Source organism: Tiliqua scincoides, chromosome 7, assembly GCF_035046505.1.
Source record: "Tiliqua scincoides isolate rTilSci1 chromosome 7, rTilSci1.hap2, whole genome shotgun sequence".
In the NCBI taxonomy this organism is placed as follows: Eukaryota; Metazoa; Chordata; class Lepidosauria; order Squamata; family Scincidae; genus Tiliqua; species Tiliqua scincoides.
In genome coordinates this window covers 41,690,995-41,716,339 of record NC_089827.1, presented here as the reverse complement: position 1 = coordinate 41,716,339, position 25,345 = coordinate 41,690,995, and the positions used below count along the sequence as shown (strand labels likewise).

Below are 25,345 nucleotides of genomic sequence, written 5' to 3'. Positions count from 1 at the left end.
CTCGTTGCAGCCCTCCTCCCCTCCCCCAGCCCCCACCTCCTGGAGCCAACCCACCCTCCTCTCAACAAGCCTATTGCTCATGATGCAGCTTCCAGATCACCCACAAGGTCTTTCTGGTGAAAAAAAGTAAGCAAGCACACAGAGATGCACAGTAGACAGAGCTGCTTGAGTGAAGAAATTCAAGTGAATGAGTCTTTACTTTTTCCGAGAAAAGACACAAATCAAGAGTCACTTACAGTTTCAAAACTACATGTAACTCCAGTGTGTGCGAGTTGTGAAAAATGTGTGTTTTTGCAGTTGAGCAAGTCACCTGAGTCTCGGCCCATCTCTGGTGGGTAGAACATTAAAAGTCTTACCAGACTGGGTAGAACTTGTATCCAGTTCCCAGAAATATGTAAACCTTCAAAATGGATCCCTTCATAGATGTATTAGGAGCCAGGCATTTATTAACTATTTTCCTGCCTATGCTCCTCTCCATTTAAATTGTCACTTGAGACACTGCCCTGAGCACTCGTATTTAGCTATGCAAGGGAAATCCCAGGTTGCCTCTGGATGCAGTAGATGGCAGTGAGCCAAAGCACCTTGTGCAGATTGGACACAGGTGGTCAGGAAGGATTGTGACTCACACAGATATTTAACCTAAATACAGATGAGGGAGTTGCTTCTAATTAGGTCAATTCCTACATTTTCTTGATTAATTTGTTCTTTTGCTGTTTCTTCAAAGGAACTCAGAAATGTCTTCGTCAAGCAATTCTGAGATCAAACTACATTTCCTAATATAATTTGCCTGACATAAGCTTCAGTTAGGTGAAAGTAGATTAAGTGGCACCTAATTTTCAAAGCCTGTTTCCCTCCCTCTAAAAGACATTGTTTCTAAGAGAAAAAAGGGGGCAATAATGAAAGTGGCAAATCTATATGGAATGTTTTAAAGAGGGAACTGATCATAGCCTTTATGAAAGTATAAGGACCACTTCTATAACAAGTGGAGCTCTTCAGTCATACTAATGGATGATGAATGCACAACTCTAATCTACTCAAGCAATTTTGCCCTCTAATACTGTATTCCTCCTGTAGTCTTCCAGTTCCTACAGCTACTAGAGCTTTAACTTCACTCTTTGATTGTTTTTTTTTAGAGAGAAAAAAGGGATATAAATCACTTAAATTCTGTAGATTAGTAAACTCAGTGAAATGAAGGGCCAGTTTGGATACCTTCAGCCCCAACTCAAAAATAGATGGGTTCACTCTTAGTCCCCTCCCTCCATTTTTCTCAAAGGGGGAGTTGGTCCAAGCCACTCAGATAAACTCTAACAATGCTGTAGTTAGCACTAGCACTATGTGAACTGCGTTTGCTTCCAGTGTGTTTCTGGGAAGGGTTCAAGTTGCTAGCCATCACCTATAACAGGGGTCTTCAAACTTTTTGTTCAGAGGGCCACCTGAAATATCTGGCACAGTGCTGAGGGCTGGCAAAAAAATTAACTATAAAATTTAAATAAACAAATTAGAGATGGAACTTAGATGAATGAATAAATGAATGAGTGGGCTCATTCACTCAGCCTCTCTGGCCCTCAGAACACCCTCCAGATGCAGTCAGAGCACAGCTCTGGTCATGTTCAGTCGAGTGGGCCAGAGGCTTTCAGGGGACAAGAGGCTGGCCGCGGGCCAGATAGAGGCTCGCTGCGGGCTGCATCTGGCCCCCGGGCTGGGGTTTGGAGACCCCTGACCTATAAAGTCCTGTGTGACATGGGACCCTTTTTTCCCAAACCGATCCATCCATGCACTGAACTCTTTCAACTGAGTCTTTGCTTCATGTCCTACTAAATAGTGGGGGCAGAGATCAGGACCTTTTTAGTGGCAGTTCCCTCCCCACACTTGTGGAATTGGTGCCCCTGAGAGGCCTGACTAACCCCAACATTGCCTGCTTATGAATGTACAGGGAAACCTTTGTTTCATTGAGGCTTGCCTTGCATTTTCTGATTCTTCTGTTTTTTGGTATTGTCTTTGTGTTTGCTTGCCTTTGCGCTACTTCATTGTTGCTGCTTTTCAATTAGTGTTAATATTATATGGCTTTTTTGTATTATTGTAAGCCACCTTGGTGAGCTGTTTATGGGACAGAAAGGTGGCCTATGTATTTTTAAAATACATAAATAGTTCTTGTTAGTGACTAGCAATTCACAATAAGGGACAGTTTGACAGTTTAAAGGAATTAGAAAAACTCACTGAGAAGGAACATGCAGCATGTCTGTTATCTCATGAAACTGGTTTGGGCCATAAAATATCTTCCAAAGCAGCCCCCACCTCAAAGAAGCTCTTCTCAGTGTGTGGTGTGGCACTATGATAGCTGACTTGGTGCTTCTATTACTTTGCCAATTTGTAGTTCAGGGTTTCCTATCTTAGACTATCTTCCCCATATTCCTGCTGTTTCACAGTTCAAAATCCTTTGCATTGCCCCAAAATTTCTGGGATGCACATACTGCAAGTTCTGTTTGGTATTGAAAAAAGCTACCTGAATACATTAGTTGTCTGAGTCCTTACCAGGAAAGAGCAGAGAAACAGTTACAAGGAGTAAATCCAGACTTCTAAAAGACACATTTAAAGATCTGTGATTTGCAGCTATTTAATATTTCTTGCACTCAGACATAGGCATTTTTGGTATCTGATTTTTTTTAATACTGTTTTTTAGTTTTTGTTCTATGTGAATTAAAAAGACTATAAGAAAAGAGCATTACATAGATATAATGCTATAAAATTATATATTAAGAAAAGAAAAGTGGGAGAAAATAGATATATACTCAATCAAAACATTAATCTGTATATCAACACACTTCGTGCAACATATGATATTATATCAAGGAATGGCCTCCAGATATTCTCAGATATGTCCATGCACAACTGACACAGATATGTCATTTGCTCAAATACTGATAAACGCAAAATATCCATCCATTTGGCATACGTTGGTGGGCATCTTTCCCTCCAGTTAAATAGTGTAAGTCTTTTTGCCATCTTGAGGGCACACAGAGTTCATTTACATTTTCCAGGTGTTAATCTCAAGATAACAGGTAAATAATTTAGGATTGCATACATATCAGTAAATATCAGTTTGCTGTAGCAGTCTTAATAATATTAATTACTTCCCCCTAAAAGCTTACAATAACAGTACATGACCACAAAGTGTGTGTAAGTGGCATGCTCAAACTCAGACATTGCCAGCATCTAGATTCATTGCTAAGTCCTTTTAAATGTAATCTCTGTGGGGTCCAGTATACCCTGAAACGTATCTTTGGTGTATTAAATGCAATCTAAAATCCATAGATATTGTGGGTAAACTCTTACAGCCAAATCCCATTCACATTTTCCTGGGAGAAAGCCCTATTGACTCTAATGGGACTTACTTCTGAGTAGACAGTGGACTGAGTAGAGGTGGGCTGTTAATTACCATATCCCGTTGATCACTTGGGATAGGACAATCCACTTCGGAGTTCCATTTAATTTGGAGTGAATGTGTATCAAACTTAGTACTTGCCATTAAATATTTATAAACAAATATTGCTGGCTTCTTATTATCAACTGACTGTATGAGCATGTCAAGAAGTGGAGAAGTTTGTGAGGCAGCTAATGCCAAGGGGCCAAATTTAGACACTAATAAGTGTGCAGTTGTATGTATTGGCAACATACTTTGCTGACTTTGGAAGATCATCCTGCTCAGTCAGTCTTTCAAATGAGAAAAATTCCAAGGTCCTGATGGGATTTTGGGAGATTGGGAAGTCCAAATTCTCCCTCTTTGTATGTCAATTACATCCATTTTATCCTTGGTGTTATAGAGCCCCATAAAAATTTCCTAAAGTATAAAACTTATTAATACTTTTGTGGTATATTAATTTATATATTATTTATTATATAAATAATATTAATAACTTTGTGGTATATATGAAAAATTGCATGTAATACATATATAATGCAAGGTATAATATTTATTTTTAATGTGTTCACTTTTCCCCATAGAAACAAATTTAGTGACATCCATTTATTGAGATCAAATGAGATATCATGTATCAACTTACCAAGATTCAGTTTAATCATCTGCTTAATATCTCTAGGGATGAGAATTCCCAAATATCTAATAAAATCAGGACGCCACCTAAATTTCCATGAACTGAATATATCTTGCAAAATACTGTCCCCAAGAGGCAGTACTTCAGATTTACTCCTGTTAATAGTATAGCCAGAGATATTACCACAAATGAGTTTCAGTAATTCAGGTATAAATACAAGAGGGTCTACAATAAATATCAATATGTCATCAGCATACATAATAATTTTTAATTCATTAGTATTATGTTGGACTTCTCGAACATTTTTTAAGCACTTGATCCTGATCTGGTCCTCAAATAGCTGGTGACCTTTTTATAACGTTAAATTCTTGTTTGATGGAAAAACCTGTTTGCTCAGGTAACAGTCATAAAGCTCTATAGACAGAAATGTTTCCAGCAGAGGGAAGGTGTAACAAAAATCCCTGAATTTTCTCTCACTTCTGCCCATTTTTCTCTATGAATTTTCCCTCATTTTTGCTCCTTTTTAACTCCCCCACCCATGGCTTCTGTGATGTTTCAGCATCCAGAAAGCAGCTATCGCATCTGCCTGCAGTAGCCTTGTTCTTTTGGCATTCAGCACCATCACTGAAGGAATACTTGACATTCCAAGCAAGCCTTATGTGGGTTCTCTGTCTTTATGCCTGGAGTTCCCCAGAGACAAAGGATGCCAGTCATCTCTACTGGTGGTATTAGCATGTGCCCATTGGTCGGGCAGCCACACCCCTAGGCATTGCAATCCTAACTTGCGCTGGAACAGGCAGGTCACTTGGCCTGCGCTGTATCCAGCATAAATTTGGGGCTGGTTGAGGCTTGGCCCGAGGCAAGGTGAAAAAATTCCCCTTACCCCAGAGAGAGCTGCAGCAGCCCCAATGAGTTTACTCAGATCTGCCCCACTTGAAGAGGTGGCGCAAATCTGAGCATCCTGGAACTGGCCCAGGCTGCCCGGGAACAGGACTAGGATTCACCATAAGTGCCGGATCCTGGCCCTGCCTCCCGCTTCTTGCTCACCCATCCACAGGCCTGCCTGCCGCCCACCTTCCCCCACCCCAGAATGCCTCCTCCCCGCCCTCCCCAGACCCCCATGCCGTCCTGGAAAGGCTGGTGTGAGCTCACGCGGTGTGAACTCACCCGGTGTGAACTTGACACGGGGAGGCCAGCACATGTCCTTGCACCAGCCTCCCCACCTCGAAAGGAGGTGCAAATGTGCTTTATGGCACATTTGCCACCCTCCTGGGTCGGTGCAAGAGACTTGCACCAGCCCAGCATTGGGTCAGGATTGCGCCCTCAGGGAAAGTGGTAGGATGGAATACCCAGGTGACAGTCACTCTTCCAATCGGATTACTCTATGTCATCAGCAAACCTAGTTTTTTTTAAGGACACCCCAAGAGATGCTCTGTGTCATTGCCGCAGGCAGTTGTTTAATGCACCAAGTTTTTCTGGAATGGAATACCCATTTGCTGTATAAGGAGGTGGGGTCTGGACTTACAGAAGAATGCAAGTAGAAAGGGTAGGACAAAGTACTCCAAAATTCTCATCAGGATTTTATGTTTTTTAGCTTGTTTTTAAGTTCTGTGACTTTTTTTGGACCAAGAACTCCACTTCTCTGTTTTTCATTTTCTGAATGTGTTTCACCTGTACCTGTTTGTGCTTCCCCTCATCCACTGTTGTTTTCTTTCACCCCTTTTAATAAATCCCTTTAATTGTTCTTTATTGCCTGCTTGAGTTCCATACCTCACACAGCAGGTTGGTCACGCTTTCCCATATTACTTAGCCCTTGCTACCATGTGGTTTTAAGTGAGATCCCTCACCCCAGGACAGTGCCAATGAGAAAGAGGTAAAGGGGGTAATTTGTACCCGGGCCCAGGGTCTAAAAGGGGACCCAGTAGTCAAAGAAGGGGGCCCATAAATTTTATGGGATCTTATATTTTCCTATCTTACCTGGACTCACTGCCTGCATGGGATGCTGGGTGCGTGGCTACTGCTGCTACCGAAAGCCATATGTGTTCGACCAAGGAATATATACATGATACTCCTTAACACAGTGTCAAATCTGGAGAGAAAATGGACTGCTTCAGTAGCTCTTTGACATGTAGGTCCTCTTGCCATGAAGGAGTGTATAGGAGCTCAGGAAAACAGCTGCGGGGCTACAGCTGCTGCAGAAGTATGTTTTGGTGCAAACAGGATTCTTTCCATTCTAGTGTGAGCCTAAATATGATGATGCTAATTTTCTGCAATGATTTTTTATATTGAAAAGAGAGACTTAGGAGTGCTTTTGGTTTTCCATATTACTGTATCTAGCTGCCAACACTGCATGGGCACGTAGACCTAGGCTCTGCATTGCGAAGCCCAGTAGACCTGGGCTCCAAGGACTTTTCTGGCTCTTGCTACTTTCCCCTGCCCTGTTCTGCCCTTGTTACCATCCTTCCCCCTCTCTGTTTCATCCTCTCCCCTCTCCCTTTAGAAAGGGGTCCAAAAGAAACTCTGTACCCCCTGATAAAATTCCTCTCAGAGGCCCTCCCCCCTTTTCTTACTATGGAGAAGAGTCTTCCCAAGGTGAAGCTTTCTCTATTGGCTTTTTCCTTAGTTTTGAGTGGTGGCTGCAGAAGCTATAATTTTTCGTTTGACCAGTGGGGACAGGAGGGGGAAAGAGGGAGGAAGAAAGGGCTGCCATCAGGTGTTGCAACCATTTGGCCCTCCTTGCTCCTTCTACCGGCACATGGTGGGATACTTTATCATAGCAACCACTCTTAGTCTTCTGTGGCAGGGTTCTTTTTGTCTTTTAAGTTTTTTGGCCTTTCTCATTAGAATTTTTGATGTTTCTTCCCACAGGCACTTTCCCATAGGATGTGATTTGGCACATAAAAGGCCAGAGTTAAAAGCAAGCACTCTAGTGTCTGTTTTCTACCTCTCAGGATCAATGGGACAGATAGGATTAGACAGAAGGCAGAACTCTATGTATGCTCATGAGAAATGGCAAGACTGCGCTAGAAGCCCCAGTGCCACCTAGAGTCCAAGTCTAGAGAACTGTAACTCCCAGACCCAGAATGAGTGATTCCAGCCTAAGTGACCCTGTCACCAGGGGAGCTGAGTGGAGAATTATTTAATAAGGGTGCAATCCTAACCCCTTATGTCAGTGCTTTCCAGCATTGACATAAGGGCAATGCAACTCTGAGGTAAGGGAACAAACATTCCCTTACTTTGAGGAGGCCTCCATGAGTGATACCCAACTGCAGGATGCAGCACATGTCCCATTGGCACCGCTATGCCATTGCTGTAAAGCACTGACATAAGGGGTTAGGATTGCACCCTAAATGTTCCCCTGGAGAAGGCTACAAGGTAATCAGCCCTATCCTGTCCAAGGAAAAAGCAGCTAAGGCAAATTAAAACCGCTCCCTGGTTGCAGGTTAGCACTATGCAGAGAGAGGGAATGGTCCCTTTTAAAGACTAACCTGGGAGAGAAGGAAAGATTTCTATCAAGCAGATTAAAGATTTATTGCCAATGAACAGACATCAAAAATAATGTACATCAAAGGTGGACTTTTGCCAATGGTTCAATAAAAAAGCATTAAGTAATATCAATGAAACCTAACAAATATGAGCATGTGCCTGGCTTGTGGTAGATGACTGTGTGCAATGTGTATGATGTGCACCACCAAGAGAACAAAAAGGGACAGTGTTCAGAGAAGAAAGTCAAGGGAGCCTCACTCTTTTGATCCCAGTCCTTCAGCTTTAGAAAGGGAAGGGTGGGGAGAAAACCAAGGAAGCAAGAAGAGCAGTTGTAGATACCTTGCAAAAGACAGTCGGGGGGGGGGGGGTTACAACTCTGACTCAGAATACCAAACCACAAAGGATTTATTGCATCAGGTAAAGTGCCCACTTTAACTGAACAAAATATCCCAACATTTCAGAATTTGAGCGGCTGTTTATGTGCAGGTCTGGGGTAGGCTCTGTGTGGGTTTTAATTTTATTACTAGGTCTTAACTACGTTTTGAGGGTCCCTTCTTTGGTATGTTAATGTTTGACTCAGAGCCCAATCCTATCCCCCACCATACTTCACCACGCAGCTGTGCAGGTGGAACGTGTACTGCATGCAATGGTGGGGGGGGGGGAAACAAATGACCAGGGAGAGGTAGGTAAAAATATTTTTTACTTGCCCCTCTTTAGGTCTTGGATGTACACCCTCTCTTGCTGGTGCATGTGTGAGAAAGGACTGGGAGCATGTTGGGCCGGAAAACAGGGATAGCATTCCGGCATGCACTGCCACCACTTGGATCCACCCTCTCCCACCCTTGAAATGCTCCCTCCTCCACCTTACCTGCTCCAACATGGTGTAAGGAAGCTGTTGCCACACAAGCAGGGTCTCTGGCCATTTGCTTCAGCAGACCTGCAGCACACAGCTGAGGTATGTCTTATGGCACCACTACAGCACTTAATGGTGATAGACTGCAAGTTTCACCACTGTAAGTGCCCAATTGGGCCATTACCTTCATAGAAAGCAGAGGTAAAAAAATGAAGCCTTGGCCTGAGTTCTGAGAAGCAGTATCCTTAGTTTATAATATGTTCCATTTATGTATACAAAGGCTTCAGAAAAATAGTCCAGAGGTACATTGTTGAGTTGACTGGGGCCTGGTGTGAGTTACAAGCATTTGAGATACAGTCCAGAGCTTATAGGTTTCAAGGATATGAGGGAATTGCTTAAAAAAAAAAAAAAAAAAACACCACTAGCAAAACCAGTCTTTCCAGGGTTAGGGTTGAGCAGTGGAGCAGGAGGCCCCATGACTTCTACTCCATTCTAGTACCAGCTGGAACTGAAGGTGTTAGAACTGGAGGAGAAAAAACTGGCAACTGAACTGGAGCAGGAGAAGAAAAGGCTTGCAGCTGAAAAAGAGAGGGAGGGATAGTGGCATGCAAGGGAGAAGAGAGATCACACAACAGAAATGGAAACCCTGTTTGGCCCACAAAGCCCAGATGGAGGAATGTTACCTTTCATAAAAAACGCTGCTTTACTTTTTTCAGGTTGTTTTCTTTCTCAACTGGGAAATGAAAGATATTCTCCCATGCACAGCACGGCTCTTAGATTTAAGACCTCAAAAGGATGTGATCTAATTGCAGGAAAATAGCCTGAAATTGTTTGGCTGCAAATCCATTTTTCTTTTAGTATGTATACCAAACTACTGTAATGTATTTGGCGAAGTTACTTTTTGCTGACTAATCACGACTTTAGCTCTTAAGAAAGATGGAGGAGGCATAGTCAAAATCAGAGTGACAGAATAAACTCTTGAGAAGGAGCTGCCCATAACTCCTGTGACATTAAATATGCTGTGATGAGTGCACTCAGAAGCCCTGTATTTACAAAACCCTGCAGTGGACAATCAAAAGCCCCAGGCAAGATCATAAGCAATGCAAGATAGACATCAATAACCATTCGGTGCAAGCAAGAGCTGGACTCCTACAGAGGAGTTTAGCTGGTGCAGTTTTTAACACACCCCTATGACTAATTTCTGCACAAGGATTAGTGATACTCTTCTTTCCATTCTTTGTTACACTGAGGAGGGGAAGTGAGCAATTTAGCTCACTTTGAAAGTGCGCCGGAATTAGGCACTCCTTATATCTATCTGTTTCTATTATAGAGCATGATGGCCGATTTTCCATGATTATTGTAATATCTCTGACATTTTTATTTCACCCTTCCTCCGAGGAGCTCAAAGTGGCTAGGTGGGCCCTCTGCTGAGCATTTCTGGCTGGGAACAAACTTTTGATAATCATCTTGTGTGGTGAGAGATCTGCACAAAGCAAATGAGAGCAGCAAGCATCCACCCTAGGAACACAATAATGAAGGTCTGAGGTTTGACCAAGTTAAACTGAACACCATGGTTCATATCACCCAGGGAGTGGCAAGCTTTCTTCCATGGATAGTAGATTCAGAATTTATTTTGTGTACGAGGTTCTGATTTGGGGGGAATTTCAGTTCAGTAAAACCTTTATTGGCATAAAAGGGGGGAATTTTTTATTAAAGCTGTAAAACACAATCAGAGAAACCTTTTGCAGTGAGCTTTGCTTCATGGGTTCCCAAAGGACTGCAGGACTCATCATCTGGCAAGAGGATTATGTTTAGCAGAAAGGCAGAAGTATTTGAATAGAAAACAGAACACGTTCCTAATGCTTGTTCACTGGACTGCAAGAAATCTGCACAGCCAAACCTGGCATCTGCTGCCTTCACGAGGATCATCCAATTACAAGGAAGAAAGAATATTTCTCTGCAATAATAAATCATTAAGAAGTTTTCTAATTTGTATGGTGTTTCACAGTCTTTATTTCTCCGTACCATAATTGTGTGAGGTGTTGTCATTATTATTCCCATTTTGCTAAAAGTTAGTCTAATCCTAAATATTTTATTTGGCAACAAGTCCCCCTGGGTTCAGTTGAACTTCCTACCTGGTAAGTATGCTTAGGGCTGCAGCCTAAACTGAGCAAATTACCTGGAAACCCATTAGTGCAGTGGTTCCCAATGTTTTCACTTGTATACCCCTTTGAAGCTCATTTCCATAAATTGTACCTCTCATATTAACAAGATGTTTGTAATTAATATAGTTGCTGTTATTTCAAATTTATGCATTTTCAACTACTGGTCCATATTTGATAATACACAATTTGATGGCCAAAAATTAGCAATTGGTGGGGCATTTGCAGCCCACAAGCTGCCTGCCTTCCTGCCTTGCCAGCCCTGCAAGGCATTCTAATACAGACCTACCTTTTCTTGACATTATTCAATTCTTTTTCAACCCAGTACTCCTGGGGGTACACGTTCCCCAGGTTGGGAACCCCTGCATTAGTGAGCTGATTGAGGAACTGAGCCCAAGCCTCACAGTTGTACTGCAGTCTATTTATTGACCATGATTATAAGGATCTCCAGTGGCTTAGGCACTCATGACTTATTATTGCTTGTGGTGTGTAGTCAAGTTTTCCTTCTCATAGAAGAGGACAGGAAATTCTGGTGTACATGCAGAAAGATCTGGATCACAGCTCCTCATTCTGCAACCATGTAAACCCAAGGCTCATGTATTCTTTCAGTTCTTCAGTGTCCCTGCTGCTGGCCACGTAAGCAAGGTGCAGGATTGCAGCCAAATGCCTTTTTCTTGTCTGTGATGTTTGTAAAATCAGAGAGGTAATATTAGTGTTTGTACTGCTGACTGAAGCTCTGGAGTTTTTATGAGAGTCCAGTTCTTGTGCATGCTTATCTATCTACAAAATTTGTGAAGAGATTAATACCAGGTACAGGCATCTGCCACTTAATAACCTTCTGCTTAACAAAGGACCACATGTACAACAGTGGTTAAAGCACAACAGAGGCTCTTGTTGAGCACAAGGAAGAGGCTCAGGTCTCCCATAGCCTGCAGCAGAGTGTCTGTTTACACAACAAAGAGTTAATGAAGAGACAGCCAATGAAGGCAATCAGTCTCCAGTAGCCTTCTCAGCCATAGATTGTCTGGTAGGGAGTGTCTTTTTACACAACAGAGGCATTAGATTGGACTGAACGTTCATTTAATGACCTAATCGCATAACAACAGGGAATCAAAGAACGTATCCCCGTTGTTAAGTGGCACACACCTGTACTTAGTCCAGGTTAGGAGCATGAGAACTTGATTAAAATAGTTCCAGTTGTGTGCAGGAATACTCTGCTCTGTTAATCTCTTTGAGCTGTGGAAAAGCTGTTTATTAATATTTGCAATAAATAACAATTAGCTGCAAGCACAAGGCAGCTTGCAACAAAGGTCATGTTCGTTTTCAATCTGCATCTCACTGATGGAAGCAGAGATTCTTTCCACCTCTTCCAGGTCTCATGTAGAATTTTGTGAAGTAGTTACTGCATTTTTTAAAAGAACTTTGATCTATACCATCCATCAACAGTTTTATTTTACCTTTCTCTGTCCCTCTCCAGGCTTTTTAGTGCAATTTTAGAACAAGCAACCAAAGCAGATGGGGTAAATTCAATAGGAGGCAAAGGCGCCGGATTTGACGTTAAAGCACTTCGAGCTTTCCGAGTATTACGCCCCTTACGGCTGGTATCTGGAGTTCCTAGTAAGTAACTGCGTTCAAGTTTGCTTCTCTGTGTATATATGTATATGTTTTAGCTGGAAAAGCAAATACTGGGAGGGAAGGATTCAGAAAGAGATACATGGAAAGATATCCAAGCCTTAATGTGGTATTGGATTTCAGGATGGAAGGTGAAAGCAGGAGGAAGATTTGCACATGATTGTGGTTACAAGTTCCATCAAACACTTAAAAATAATGGAATCTTATCAGAGTGGAGTTGCTGCACAGGCCATATGTGATTGAATTATCTCTAAATGCTATGTGACAATAGATCAGTTTAAAACAACATGAAATGAAAATGTAATGAGTGTAATGAATCTACTATGAATTATAGCAGTGCAACAGCAGGGTTACTGGCTCTGATGTTGATTCAGCTAATAGCCTCACTTATGGCTGGCTTGTGGAAGAAACTCTCCTATTGTCTCAGTACCAGTTTCAAGAGAAGCTCAGTTCTGTTCCCCTCCAGTCCTGCAGGATGTTGGATTTTGATCATGGCTGGATAATCATTTTGAACAGAACTGAAAATAGTATGGTAAGGATATCGCTTTGTTGTTGGCTGGCTCTTGTTTCTTTTGTCCCTTTGTCATATCAAATCAAATAAATGTTCTGAAGAACTGCCAAACCCCACTGATTCTGTGTACAAAGATTATAGTGGGACAGTTGTGCATACCACAGGAAATGATGCCTCTGTCATAGCACCATCACCAATTTGAAAAAAATAAAATAGTCTTTCTCCAGGGGACTGCACTTGGAGGGCTAATATTAATATCAGCTTTCAGCATGATAAAGCATCCCTGAGAACTCTCTTTCAGACTTCTTATTTTGCTGAGTTGTTTTTATAGGAGCTGCTTTTATAGGTGCTACTAATGTGTGATTTCATTTTAACACTTCAATTTTCCTGGTCATTATTTTTGTAATTATTATGGTTCACCAGCTGTTGGTGGCTAATTTGGCCTGTTGAATATTGAATCCTTCCCAAGGACCTAGGGCAGTATTATTCAAACTTTGAGGCGCAGCTCCCTGGGGAGGCACAGGGGCACGAACGCACAGGGGAGGCGCTGGATGTCCTCTCCTAGCGATACAGTCACACCACCTTTCCTGGGCAGAATGCGAGCCCCTCCGTCTTCTGCGCTTTTTTTTTTTAAAGCGGAAGATCGCTTCTCATCAAAGTGAAATCTCTTTTTTCAACCCCCTCCTTCTTCCACTTCCCCCTTTCAATCTCCAAACCGTCCTGCTTTCCTCCCTCCCCTCCCAAATAAAACACTTCCTATTTGACCAGTCACCAGGGCTCTTAAAGTTGCTTCCATGCAGTTGGCAAAGGGGGAGGGGAGAGACAAGCACACACTTTACTTGGCCAAGAGCAGAAAAAGGGAACAGTTTTTAAAGTGATTTATAAATTTTGTTGTTTGACTGAAGAGGAGAGGCTGTATTTTTAAAGTGATGAATCTTGTTATTTGAAGGGAATACTTATCAGCCATTGATGAAGTGATTGCCAGCCCAGTCCTATCCACACTTTCCTGGGAGTAAGCCCCATTGATTCTAATGGGACTTCTGAGTAGACATTCATAGGCATAGGCATCTCCTCTATGGAGAACTCGTGCAAGGAAAGCGCCCTACAGGTAGACCACAACTGCGATACAAGGACATCTGCAAGAGGGATCTGAAGGCCTTAGGGATGGACCTCAACAAGTGGGAAACCCTGGCCTCTGAGCGGCCCGCTTGGAGGCAGGCTGTGCAGCATGGCCTTTCCCAGTTTGAAGAGACACTTGGCCAACAGTCTGAGGCAAAGAGGCAAAGAAGGAAGGCCCATAGCCAGGGAGACAGACCAGGGACAGACTGCACTTGCTCCCGGTGTGGAAGGGATTGTCACTCCCGGATTGGCCTTTTCAGCCACACTAGACGCTGTGCCAGAACCACCATTCAGAGCGCGATACCATAGTCTTTCGAGACTGAAGGTTGCCAATACAAGTATGGGAGACAAATCAGCCTCCTAACGAAACCCTTATCAGCCCTGATATATTTTCATGGTCTATTTTTGTTTTCCCCACCAGCTGCTGGAAAAATTTAATTAAATTAAATTAATAAAGGGTTCAATCCTATCCAAAGAGAATGGGAGAAATGATTAGTTGGATTGGGGTCCACAGGGGTGTGTGTGTGTGTAATGTTGGTCAGACTGGTTGTTCACAAAGTTCATCTGATAAAACAATTCTATTGGTATGCTTACAAAGTTTAAAAAAATGAGTCCTCCTGGACCAGACAACATCTACCTACTCCAGCATGCTGTCTCCAACAGTGATCAGCAGCTGATCATTTTTAAAGCATGTATATTTCTGTGTATTAATAATATATTTTTAAAATCTGCATTTATTTAATGATATGATTAATATAATTAATATTAATATAGTTAATATTTCTGGCCACTTCCTGTTTAATGATGACACTTCCAGCCCTCAGGAACATGATGGGGAGTCATGGCCAACAGCCACGGGGGTCAAGGGAGCCAAGGGCTGGAAAAGTTTAAGTACCACTGACCTAGGGTATTCACATTAAAAAAAAAATAATAATATGTGTGCTCTCACTACTATTACCCTTACTGCCCATTCCTGTCCAGGATTGGGTTTTTGACCATAGCTCTTTGCAACAGTGGAAGGCACTTCCACTGTCACCAAATGGCTGTCAACAGCACACAGAGTGCTCCATAGGCAGCCATTTGGGAGTGCTGCAGCAAGACGTGGCAGCACTCCATCGCTGGACCTTTCCACTGCCACTGGAGCAGGTAAGGCTGTGGAGGGGGTGAAATGAAGCTGGGAGGTGGGAGAGCTGGGTTGGAGAAGCTATGGGAGGGGTGGTGATGGTGCGTGCAGGATACTATCCTCCCTTTTTGCAACCTCCCCACCCCTTTCTTAGGACTTGCACCAGCTACAGAGTTTGTGCAGGTCCAATGAGACCCATTGCAGAGTGGGAGGCTTATGGAGGCGTAAGTAATTAAATCCCATTTTCCCTCTGAAGCCTTCCGATTTGCACACCGCCACCCACTGGATGTAGTGTGTTTGTTTTCAGTGCAGCGACACCAGCAGAAGGAAGAAGTACAGGATTGGGCTCTTAGACTCTTTGAGTGGAATTTTCTCATGTAAACTGTGAAATTTGTAAAATCGTCAGACCATTACAAATGTTTAGTTGCATACTGTACCAATGGAGGGGGAGCAAAAAAAAAAAAAAAAAAAGGCTTCAGATGTTCTAGTGAGAATGGAAGAGCATGATGCAATATTTTTAAAAGCCCTCCCTCTTGATGTCTGACTGAAAGAACAGTCTGCTACACCCACACATAGAACAGACTAATACATGTTTGACTTATTCAATTTCATCTTCATCAACTTCATGCTAAAATACATTAATACTGTCTGGTTGCACAATCTCTTTGGGATGCCTGTTCTGTCTGCTCGCTTTGTATTTGCAAAATAAAACCATTTTAAAAAATCGTCCCACATATATACTCCCTTTTTGATGTAAATTCATCTCCTTTCATTTTGTCCCATCCAAAATCCACAAATAGACTACTGGGCTCAATTCAAAACAATTTGTATACATTTGTGCTGATGAGCTGTTGGTATGTATTGTGTTAATCTGATCAGCCAAAGAGTTCCTCAGTGGACCCTTTTAATGAAAATGGAGGATAGAAAGAGTATTGCTTTGGGAGAGGCAGGTTATTTGCTCCCATCTGTTTCACTTGATTTGTTTACAAAAATTTATGTCCTGACCTATCTCCAAATATTCAGGGTGGCTTATAAGTAAACATTAGCATAAGACAATATAATATAAAGCTACCACTGACAACAATGAAACCACGATCAGGCAGAGAGCCTCATAAAAGCACTTCAAAATCCTGCTGAAGCAAGTCTTCATATTATGGTGAAATATAGGCCATGAGGAGCTGGCTGCACCTCTCAGGTTAGGGAATTGCACAAGGTGGGTCCACCACTGAGAATATTGTGGGTTACAGTGGGGCCCTTGGTATCCATTCCAAGACATGCACGCTCTTCATGGATACTGATTTCAGCTGATAATCAAATCCGTAGTCAGCCCTCACAGGTGCAATAGGACGTGCCCTCAGGTTGCGTCTTGGAGGTGTTCTGAGGTGCAGGGAGAGAGCAGTCAGCCTCCCTGGGCCTCAGAATGCCTCCTAGAGGTGCTTCCAGTTTTGGACAAGAACTGGAAGTGCCTTCCAGATATGTGTGATCTCCCTATACCACAGAACACCTCCTGGAGATGACCAGAAGACACTTCTGGTTGCATCCATCAGGTCCTTGAGGCCCTCCAACCATGGGGTCGGCACTCACATTGAGCCAAATCCACAGGTGCCAAACTTGTGGATAAGGAAGGCCCGCTGTACTGCTGAATGCACCTCTGAAGGGGGCAGAACTCACAAGAGGGCTTCCCAAAGAGATCTTGCAGGATCTGGCAGGATGGGCGGATTCTGTGAAAAACTTTGGTTCTAAGCCATGTAGGGCTTTAAAGATCCTAACTAGTACCTTAAATCATACCCGAAAACATAACCCATGAAGCTACTTGCCCCTGCTGAGTACTCCCTCCAAATGAGATATATGGGGAACTTCTAAGGGACAAATATCTGCTGGTTCTGTGTTGTAAATGCTTTCACCCTTTGTAAGAAGGTTGACTGGAAGCAGGGATGGGCACCTGACTTGCTTGGCCACCCATAGCTCTTATACAGCAAGAAGGCTTCAATGTGAAGGATTCTTAAACTAAGTCTGGAACTGGGCTCTCATGTTGTTTGGAACATTTTACTATTCTTGTTGTTATTAATATTTATATGCATGTTTAATATTCAGCCTGTGTTGGTGCTAATAGGAACAGTTGATCTTCCTTGCTAAATATAAGGGAACACCACTTAAAGGTGCTCTTAGCTCAGTTAGCTAAGAGCTCAGTTAGCTTTAGTTAGTTGCAGACCTACTATTAGGTCCAGTGGGGAAAAGCCCCAGGCTTGAAGCACCAGGACCCTGTGGAAGCCTCTCTGAGGCTCTTGACGGGGGCAGAAACTGTTCTTCCAGTTTTCCGGAAGCACAATTTAAAGTGTCAGGGAACCTCACAGAGGTTTCTCCAATGTAGGTGGAGGTCACACGAGGCTCCATGAGCCTCAGGTGATTGGGAGGGGCGGATTTCTGCACGAGGGGGGTGCCGTGGGGGGGCGCAATCGTAAACCTTTGCCTGGGCACCGGGCTGGAATTTCCGTTGCTGGCTTCAGTTCCTTCTTGCTGGCATTCACCCTAAGTAAAGTAAGAGATTTTCCTTTTTGCTAAGTTAGCAGAGCTTTGAGAAAGAAAAGATGGATCCTGTGAAGCTCATGGTAGGGAAGATGATGGTAAAGAAGGCAGGCTGTTGGTTTGTGTAAGGGTGGAAGGAAGCTCAACTGGAAAGTGTGTGTGCCTGAGACTGAGTGACTGCACCCAAAGCTTTTCCTCTCTGGCCACCAGCTAAGGGAACAAAGTCTCTTTAGAGACTTAGAGAGATTGAGTAATTGCAAAATAATGTTATATTTGTATAGGCATACCTTTGATAACGCTGCTTCTTTAGTGCTGATTTGCTACAGCCCTTTTTGTCCTGGTGTGATTGGCAACCATTCTAATCAGTGGGAGCAATGTATTCTGGGCAGGAGGTCTGGTCTAGATGGTAGAGCCTCCGTCAGCCCGAAGATAACATCAGAAGGTCGCCAGTTCGAGGACACCGGCAGCTCCCTGAACGGCTGAGAGTGGTGAGACCCTGAAGCAGCTGACAAGCTGAGCTGAGTTATTCCACCTGCTCTTGGTGTGAGCAAGAAGCGTCTTGGCTGCCCTCCATGTGAGTGAAGGAGCTGCTTGTCAGCCTGCAAGAACTGGGAGAACTGGACGCCAGAAGTGAGACCAAACCAGGAAGATCCATTCTGAAATGTTGTTTGTTCTTGAAAGAGAGAACCTCTATGATTGTAAAAATCCCCTTGAGGGATTTAGAAATGGCTGCCTATGTAAACCGCCTTGAATAAAGTCAGAGGAGTAATCCGATGACCAGAAAGGCGGTATATAACTACCTAGTTGTTGTTGTTGCTGTTGTTCTAGGCCATCCAGCACTCATTTCCTGCCTATTTTCTCCAGTAGAGCTGCTTCATATAGTGCTTAGTTTTGGAGGAACATATTCCCTGCACCATTTAAGACACACCCAGGATGAAGAGTGCTGTAATGAAACACATTGCATTTGGGAGATATAACTGTACAGCAACACCCTGCACTATGCAAGGTGTTGCTGTACAATAATACCTCCCAAAATGCTGTAATGCATTGTTTCTCAGACTGTGGGTTGGGACCCGCTAGATGGGTCGCAAGCCAATTTCAGGTGAATCCCCATTCATTTCAATATTTTATTTTTCATATATTAGATGCTACCATGGTATGTGACTGCATTTGGGGAAATGTTACAGACCTGTACTTTTAACAAGCTACTATGTATATTCTTTTAACAATGACAGTCAATGGGACTTATTCCTGGGTAAATGTGGGTAGCATTGCAGCTTAGGATAGTTACAAATTTTCCTGCTTGATAATGTCACCTCTGGTCATGACATCACTTCCGGTGGGTCCTGACAGATTCTCATTCTAAAAAGTGGGTCCTGCTGCTAAATGTGTGAGAACCACTGCTGTAATGTGTTTCATTATAGCACTCTTCTTCCTGGGTGTGACTGATATCTACTGCAACCAATGGGAGCAGTGTATTTCAGCTAATCAGCGCCAGTTTTCTGCCTTATCCTTAACAATGTCCCCTGCTGCAGTGCTCCTTAAAGTGTGATCCACAGTCTGGTTACAGTCCACAAGTCATCAGCTGCTGGCCTGCAGCATAGCTCCTGACGCTGATGCTTCCTTCTTCTGGCTTCATAGAATCTCCCAAGGCTTGCTGCGTTACTTGGATGTGTACTATGCCTTGTGAGAGGCTCTGAAAAGCTGGATGAATGAAGCAAGAAAGACCCGGTAAGCCTTTGTGCCATGGACCAGCACTGTGCAGTGCAGCCAGTCTGGTCATTACTATATACAAGCAGTACGACCATTCACTTTACAGGTGAGAAGAAGATCTGCATAATATGACTGTATGAATTAATCTTTTGAAAGATGAGGCTATGATGGATCTCCGTCATCACTGTGATATTTGAGGGATGCCAATAACAACAATTATTCAACCTTCCGCAATCTGATCTTTTAAAAAGTAGTCGTGACTGAGGGTAACTTTATCATTTTTCATTCACAAGCATACATGATTAAAACTGCATATCCTGGTAGAATTTTAAGAACACACAGATTAGCAATGAATGACTACATAAGTCCGAAGGTGAATGTCAACAGTCATTTAAACTCTTCTGTGTAGACGTAGTTCTGTCATTCAGCTTAGAATCATTAGATTCCCAAATGCCACAACAGGCAAGGAAGGTGGATGAGATGTGATGGGTGGGTGAAGAGGGGGCTTTTCAGGTATGAAAACACTGGCTTCTTCTGTACCTGGTAACAGGATTGCAGGCAGTCTAAAACCAGGGGCATACTAAAAAAATTTTTTTCAGTAGATGGATTTCTGTTTCCTTTTGTTAATTCATGTGATACTGGGAATTGCTCCAGTAATTATGCTGTGCTCACAGAGTGACTAGGTGAACACAGGATGATTCAAGATATTTTGGTGCCTAAAGCGGGCATCCCTCCACTTACTGGATCCTTTTAGCAGGGTTGTGCCCAAGTCACTAAACTCGAGTCATGAGTCATGGCAAGGGTTAGGATTGGACTGTTAGAATCAGACTGTATACAAACATGGTTTTGACCCTTTCATTTTTGTATTTTTTTAGAAGTAGTATGAGGGGCTTGAGAAATGACAAGAGAGCAGGGAGTAGGGATGATTTAGCACTTCGACCATGCATGGTTTCTAGCCTAAGAATGTATCCTCCTGCTTGCCACTTCTGGTAGAGATACCAGTGAAATTCTCCTGAGTCAGGTTTGGCAACAAATTTCAGGAGCTCATTAAGTTTTCCTTCAAGAACAGGCAACTTCCAAAGCCTCCTGAATTCTTTTCAACTTGAATTAGAAGCCAAGTGGAAAAGAACTGCTGTTCCCCATTCCTCATTTAATGTAATGGAGCTCTGTAGCTTCACTGTGTGAAAGGGGATTTCTGAAGGTCTTTCCCTTGTGGAGGTGGGTGAGAGGGTCCCACATGAAGAGTGATCTCTTACTCCCAGCCCTGGGGGATCCAGACCTTTAAAACAAGAGCAGACAGCAGGGAAATTCTCAGCTGGCTACTTTAAAAGGGGCTGCACTCCCTCAAATAGGAGAATGATGGGGGGGAAAAATGACCCCCAAGGGTGAATCTGAGTCAGAGGGTTCCCCATGATGATGGGTATTTCCTAAGTCTCCTTCTATTTTGGATAGTGCAGCACCTTAAACAGAACCTTGGAAGTAGCCAGCAGAAAAATTTTCCTCTATCTGCATCCAGTGCTCTTTTAAAGGCACTGGATGCCTTTAAAAGGCATGGATGTTTTTAAGTTGCAAAACAAAACCAGCTAAAGTCTTAAAAGGGCCAGCACATTGCACTTTGGATTGGCTTGAATAGGCAGCCAATTTCTTTTTGATTTGAGGGGTAATAACTCAGTTCCTTTCCAAGTGTTTCTGATAAGGAACCTAGGGACGCTTCTACATCCCTAATTTATAGCAAAAAAAAATCCAAAAAAGTTCTAAGTGGTAAAATCTAAGGGAAGCCCAGTGTAAGGTACAGAATTGAAAGGCTTTCTTACAAACACTTTTGAAATTGTTGCCATTATGGAAGGAATACATGGCCAGGCAGATATTTTGTTTGCTAGCCATCTTCATCAATTGGGTCCAGCAAGAACAGTAGCCCCTACCTTATGACCAACAGTTGGGCATCCACCCCCACTTGGTTAGGTTAGGGCGTGAAATTAGATGCCCAGGTAGTCATAAGCATCTGATTGGATGGAGCAGGGACCTCATATAAAGATTTCCTAAGACCAAGAATACTCATGCAAGTTTTGATCCAATTCCTTCACAGATACTGGTTTTGGCTAGATTCACTGTATCCTGGAAAGGTGTAGTGGAGTCTAAAAGCTGATGCCCAGAGTAAGTACGGTTAGATATATGTTAGTTCTGAGGGGGAAGGAGAGAGATACCAGTCCAAGGGTTCCTCCTTTCAAACACCCTACTGTGCTTTTGTTCTGTTTCCCCTTGTTATTTAGATAACAAATGTAAAAGATAACAAGATTGAAGGATCAAAAACACGCATTTGTTTGCATGTCTAGGTTGACCCTTAGTCAATATGATTCTCTTATTCTCTGCTAACCCACAGGTACTACCTTCTCTTGTTTGGGATAGTCCATGGTTGTGGGGCATATATGTAGCCACAGCTGGGTGCATACGAGAAGTAAGCAGGGAGTGATTCTGACTTTCTAGTATTAAAAAAGAGGGTGACCCTCTCCTGCCGTCTTTGTATAAGGCTCCCTGGGTTACCTGCAAGCGGAAATCCCTCTTTGCTAACAGAGGGAGTGATGCTCTTCTAGTTTTTATGGGGTTTTCTTCTTCTACAAATGTTGAATTATCTCTCCACCCACATGACAGTTGCTTAATGTGTGCAGTATAAATTCAAAACAAACACAAACAACTTATATAAGAACATCATAGCAAGCCTACAGGACATGTGAGATGAATGAAGACTGAGACTGGCTACAGCTATTACACTTATTACTTCATAAAAAAACTATTTAGAAAAGCCACTAGATCCTATTTCCTTTTGGAAATGATTCTGTTTTTGTGTCTGTGTTTTTCCCTTCATAGGTTGGACCTTTATTCTGAAGCTTGGTTCTGACACAGGGTTGCACAAGTCTGGATTAAAACTCAAATGTTGTTTATATTTTTACATCCTTTCAGTAGTCTTCATTTTTTCTCCTAAATTAAGAACATAAAAATCAGGGGTGTACCAAATGTTCATTTGCAAACATTTTTGGAACAAAAAGGATGGTTTGGGGCAGACCAAAGAGAGTTGTTCTTTCCAAACTTTTGAGTTATTTTTGCATGTTTTTATAACCCAGTACGAGCTTAGGTGAGCCACTTTTCACCGTTCAGTTCATGCCCCTAGCTAGCCAGATGTCATGTATCAAAGCATAATAATCAGGGGTATAGTAAGGATATGAGCAGAGGGAATGGAGCACCTTAACTTCTCCAATGACAGTGTTCATGATGTCATCAGCAGGTGTGCTCATGTGCTGGGCTTTTTCAAGGATCCTGAGCAAAGAAGCGTCAGGATCACAGGAGAAAACTGGAAAATCTTCCTGGGGACATAAGCACCAGTCTTATGGGGACATTGCACCTCAGATCAGATGGATGATAGTGGAGGGAATACAGGTTGATGGTTGAATAGGAGAGGGGATGGGTACAAAAGGCTGAAAGACAGAAAGTAAGCTGGGATCATGTGTCCCAGAGAGGGGAGTGGGAACTTACTTATTTCATTGGATGTGGGGCACCAGGGGGGGCATGGGTCTGAGCAAAACATGTATGATTGGACTTGAATTTATTTGGGCAACCCAGCTCAGAGCAGAGTGTGGGACACTTAGGCAAGACAGGCCGCTTTCAGAACAAGGGCTGCCAGTCTGCAGCAGGCAAGCTGCAGCAGGGCTTCCTCAGTCACTTTGTCAACAAGGAGGTCTGTGCTAAGGAAGGGGAGGTTCCAGAATTTGCAGTGACTCTCTGGAGCCCTTTAGGGCCCAATCATATCCAACTTACCAATGCCAATGCAGCCATGCCAGCCGGGCTTGCACTGCATCCTGCTGTCGGAGGATAGTCACAGAGGCCTCCTCAAGGGAAGAGAACATTTGTTCTCTTACCTCAGGGGTGCATTGTGATTGCATCTGTGCTGGAAAGTTGGATAGGATTTGACCCTTAAAAGCCCAATTTAGAGACACATGATGAAGAGGGAAGGCACACAAAATGTTCCAGTAAAACAGCCAAACATTTGGCTTACATTTGGCATTTTGGTTACATTTTGTTTACATTGCCAAACAGCTTTCAGGGAAGGCTGCTCACAACACAAAAAAGTATCAGAGAAAGACTAAATAATAGTAATACAGGTAATTACCCCTTATCCAGACATCTGAAATCTGGACTATTCTGAAATCCAAACACTTTTGTCCAAGACTTGATTTCTGTAGTGTGAACACTAGAAGGTCTTGTGTTCATTCCCACCTACAGTGCTACTACAGACTGTACGTTCTTGGCTCTACTCCGTGGTGTGCACCTGTGTAGTCATTGCTGAAAAATGTCAGAGGCCAAAATACACCCCGGTGGGTAACAGTAAAAAGAGCAATATAATTTCTCATTATATTTATGCAGTTATTCCAACATACTGATAAATTCAAAATCCAGTCACCTTCCTATCCAAAGCAGTCCAGATAGGGGATACTCAACCTGTATATAAACCTAGAACTAGAAGGCATGTGAAGTCCTTTCAATAAAGTGTATCAATAATAATATAGCTCAGTCCCCTTTACTTCTTTCAATCATCATATCATATGGTAAGGTTGGTAAAAGTAATGAAAGGCTAGCACAATGGCAGAAAGTGTGAGCTATGAACCAGGAAGTTTTGGATTCAAATGTTGCCTCTGCTGTAAACTCAGTACAGTATATAGCTATTAAGCCATTGACTTTATCTCAGCTTTATCCGTCCATTTGCAAGTGAGGGATGATAACATCAGCCTGCATTACAGGTGGTTGTAAACATTACTGAGATAAAAGTGTTGCAAAAGTATTATTATAAACAATCAGGTTCTTTTTTTCCACAATATAGAGTGAGAAACGTTGGATTGTGAATCTAAAATCAGATGGGGAAAGTCTTCCATGTTAACTGATGCAGATCAATTCAGAACTGTGATCTTATGGATGTGCAAGTTGATTAGAATCTATATCTGTTAATAGAAAGTTTTGTTTCTTCTATTATGATTTTACAGGCAAAAAGTAATAAAGAGCCCATATTGTGTCCTTTAGATAATTTCTTGCTGTATTTGATAGTGATGATAATAAAACAGTATATACAACACTTTGTGCTGTACATAAAGTATGAATCACACTTCAAAGGGATTTAAAAAACAACAGGAATGACTGCCAACCCACACCAATTAGACAACGGTTTATTGGGGCATAATATCTGCATTGACACCGAAAGATGAGTGAGTGCATACCATGCTTGTTCAACAGCAGAGGATTTCTGAAACATTGCTTTCCAGCTGTAGGTATGCCAGATGGCTGATCATCCCAAAAGGTTACCATCAGCACTTCTTTTTGATCACATATAGTGGGCACTTAAACATGGCATTCAAGTATCTGTTTGAGCAGCTGTTTCTTCTTCTGTAAGGCATTGATGTGACCAGTGAGAAAACACTTCTCAAGTAAGAATTTGAACAGTTTGTTGTACTAGAAATGATAACCAAGCAGAACATCCCTATTCTGGTTTTATTTTTCCCAGGGGTCTCATGATATAGCACCCAAACTGCAACTACGCTGATCTCTTACGGCCCAATCCAGTGTAAATTCTTCCGTGCTGATGCAGCGCTGCTGGCATGACTTACACTGCATCCCAAGGGAGAATTTAGCAGGTAGAAAGTCTCCTCAGAGTAAGGAGACATTTGTCCCCTTGTCCTGGGAAAGCCCCAGCTTGCACAACAGATCTACTTGGACCTGTGCAAGTTCTATAGGTGACACAAGTCCATGTTGACCCATGTCAGCAGATCAGGTTTGGGAAAGGGAATAGGAAGAGGTGTGGGCCAGCACCCCTGATCCCTCCCATCTCCTGAGTCCTGCCCCATTACAACTTTCCCCTGCCCTGCTCTACATGAAACTCAGTGCATCCAGCAGGTATTGCTCCATATACCAGCATACAGGAGCCAGCATGGCCCTTCCCACCAACATTGGCATCAGCTGTACCATTGCTAAGTGCTTTATGGCACTTTTGCAACAGCTAACACCTGTGTAGTGCGCACTGTGCCAGCACAGGGGCAACTAGGCTTGTGCCCTAAGTTTTATTTATAGAGAAGCAACAAGGACAGTGCAGGTGACAGAGTCTGCAAGTACACCTTCCCAGTGCTGTTT

At 42.8% G+C, this 25,345-nt stretch overlaps 1 protein-coding gene across 18 annotated transcripts in view; it reads left to right on the top strand.

Moving 5' to 3' along the window:
- The window catches only part of CACNA1C (calcium voltage-gated channel subunit alpha1 C), a 605,715-nt gene that overhangs the window by 378,744 nt on the left and 201,626 nt on the right, over nucleotides 1-25,345 (top strand). For all 18 annotated transcript variants that reach the window (XM_066634593.1, XM_066634583.1, XM_066634587.1 and 15 more), the window contains exon 5: nucleotides 12,031-12,170. In XM_066634593.1, the coding sequence (XP_066490690.1) occupies nucleotides 12,031-12,170 (140 nt within the window). The remainder of the gene's footprint in view (nucleotides 1-12,030; nucleotides 12,171-25,345) is intronic.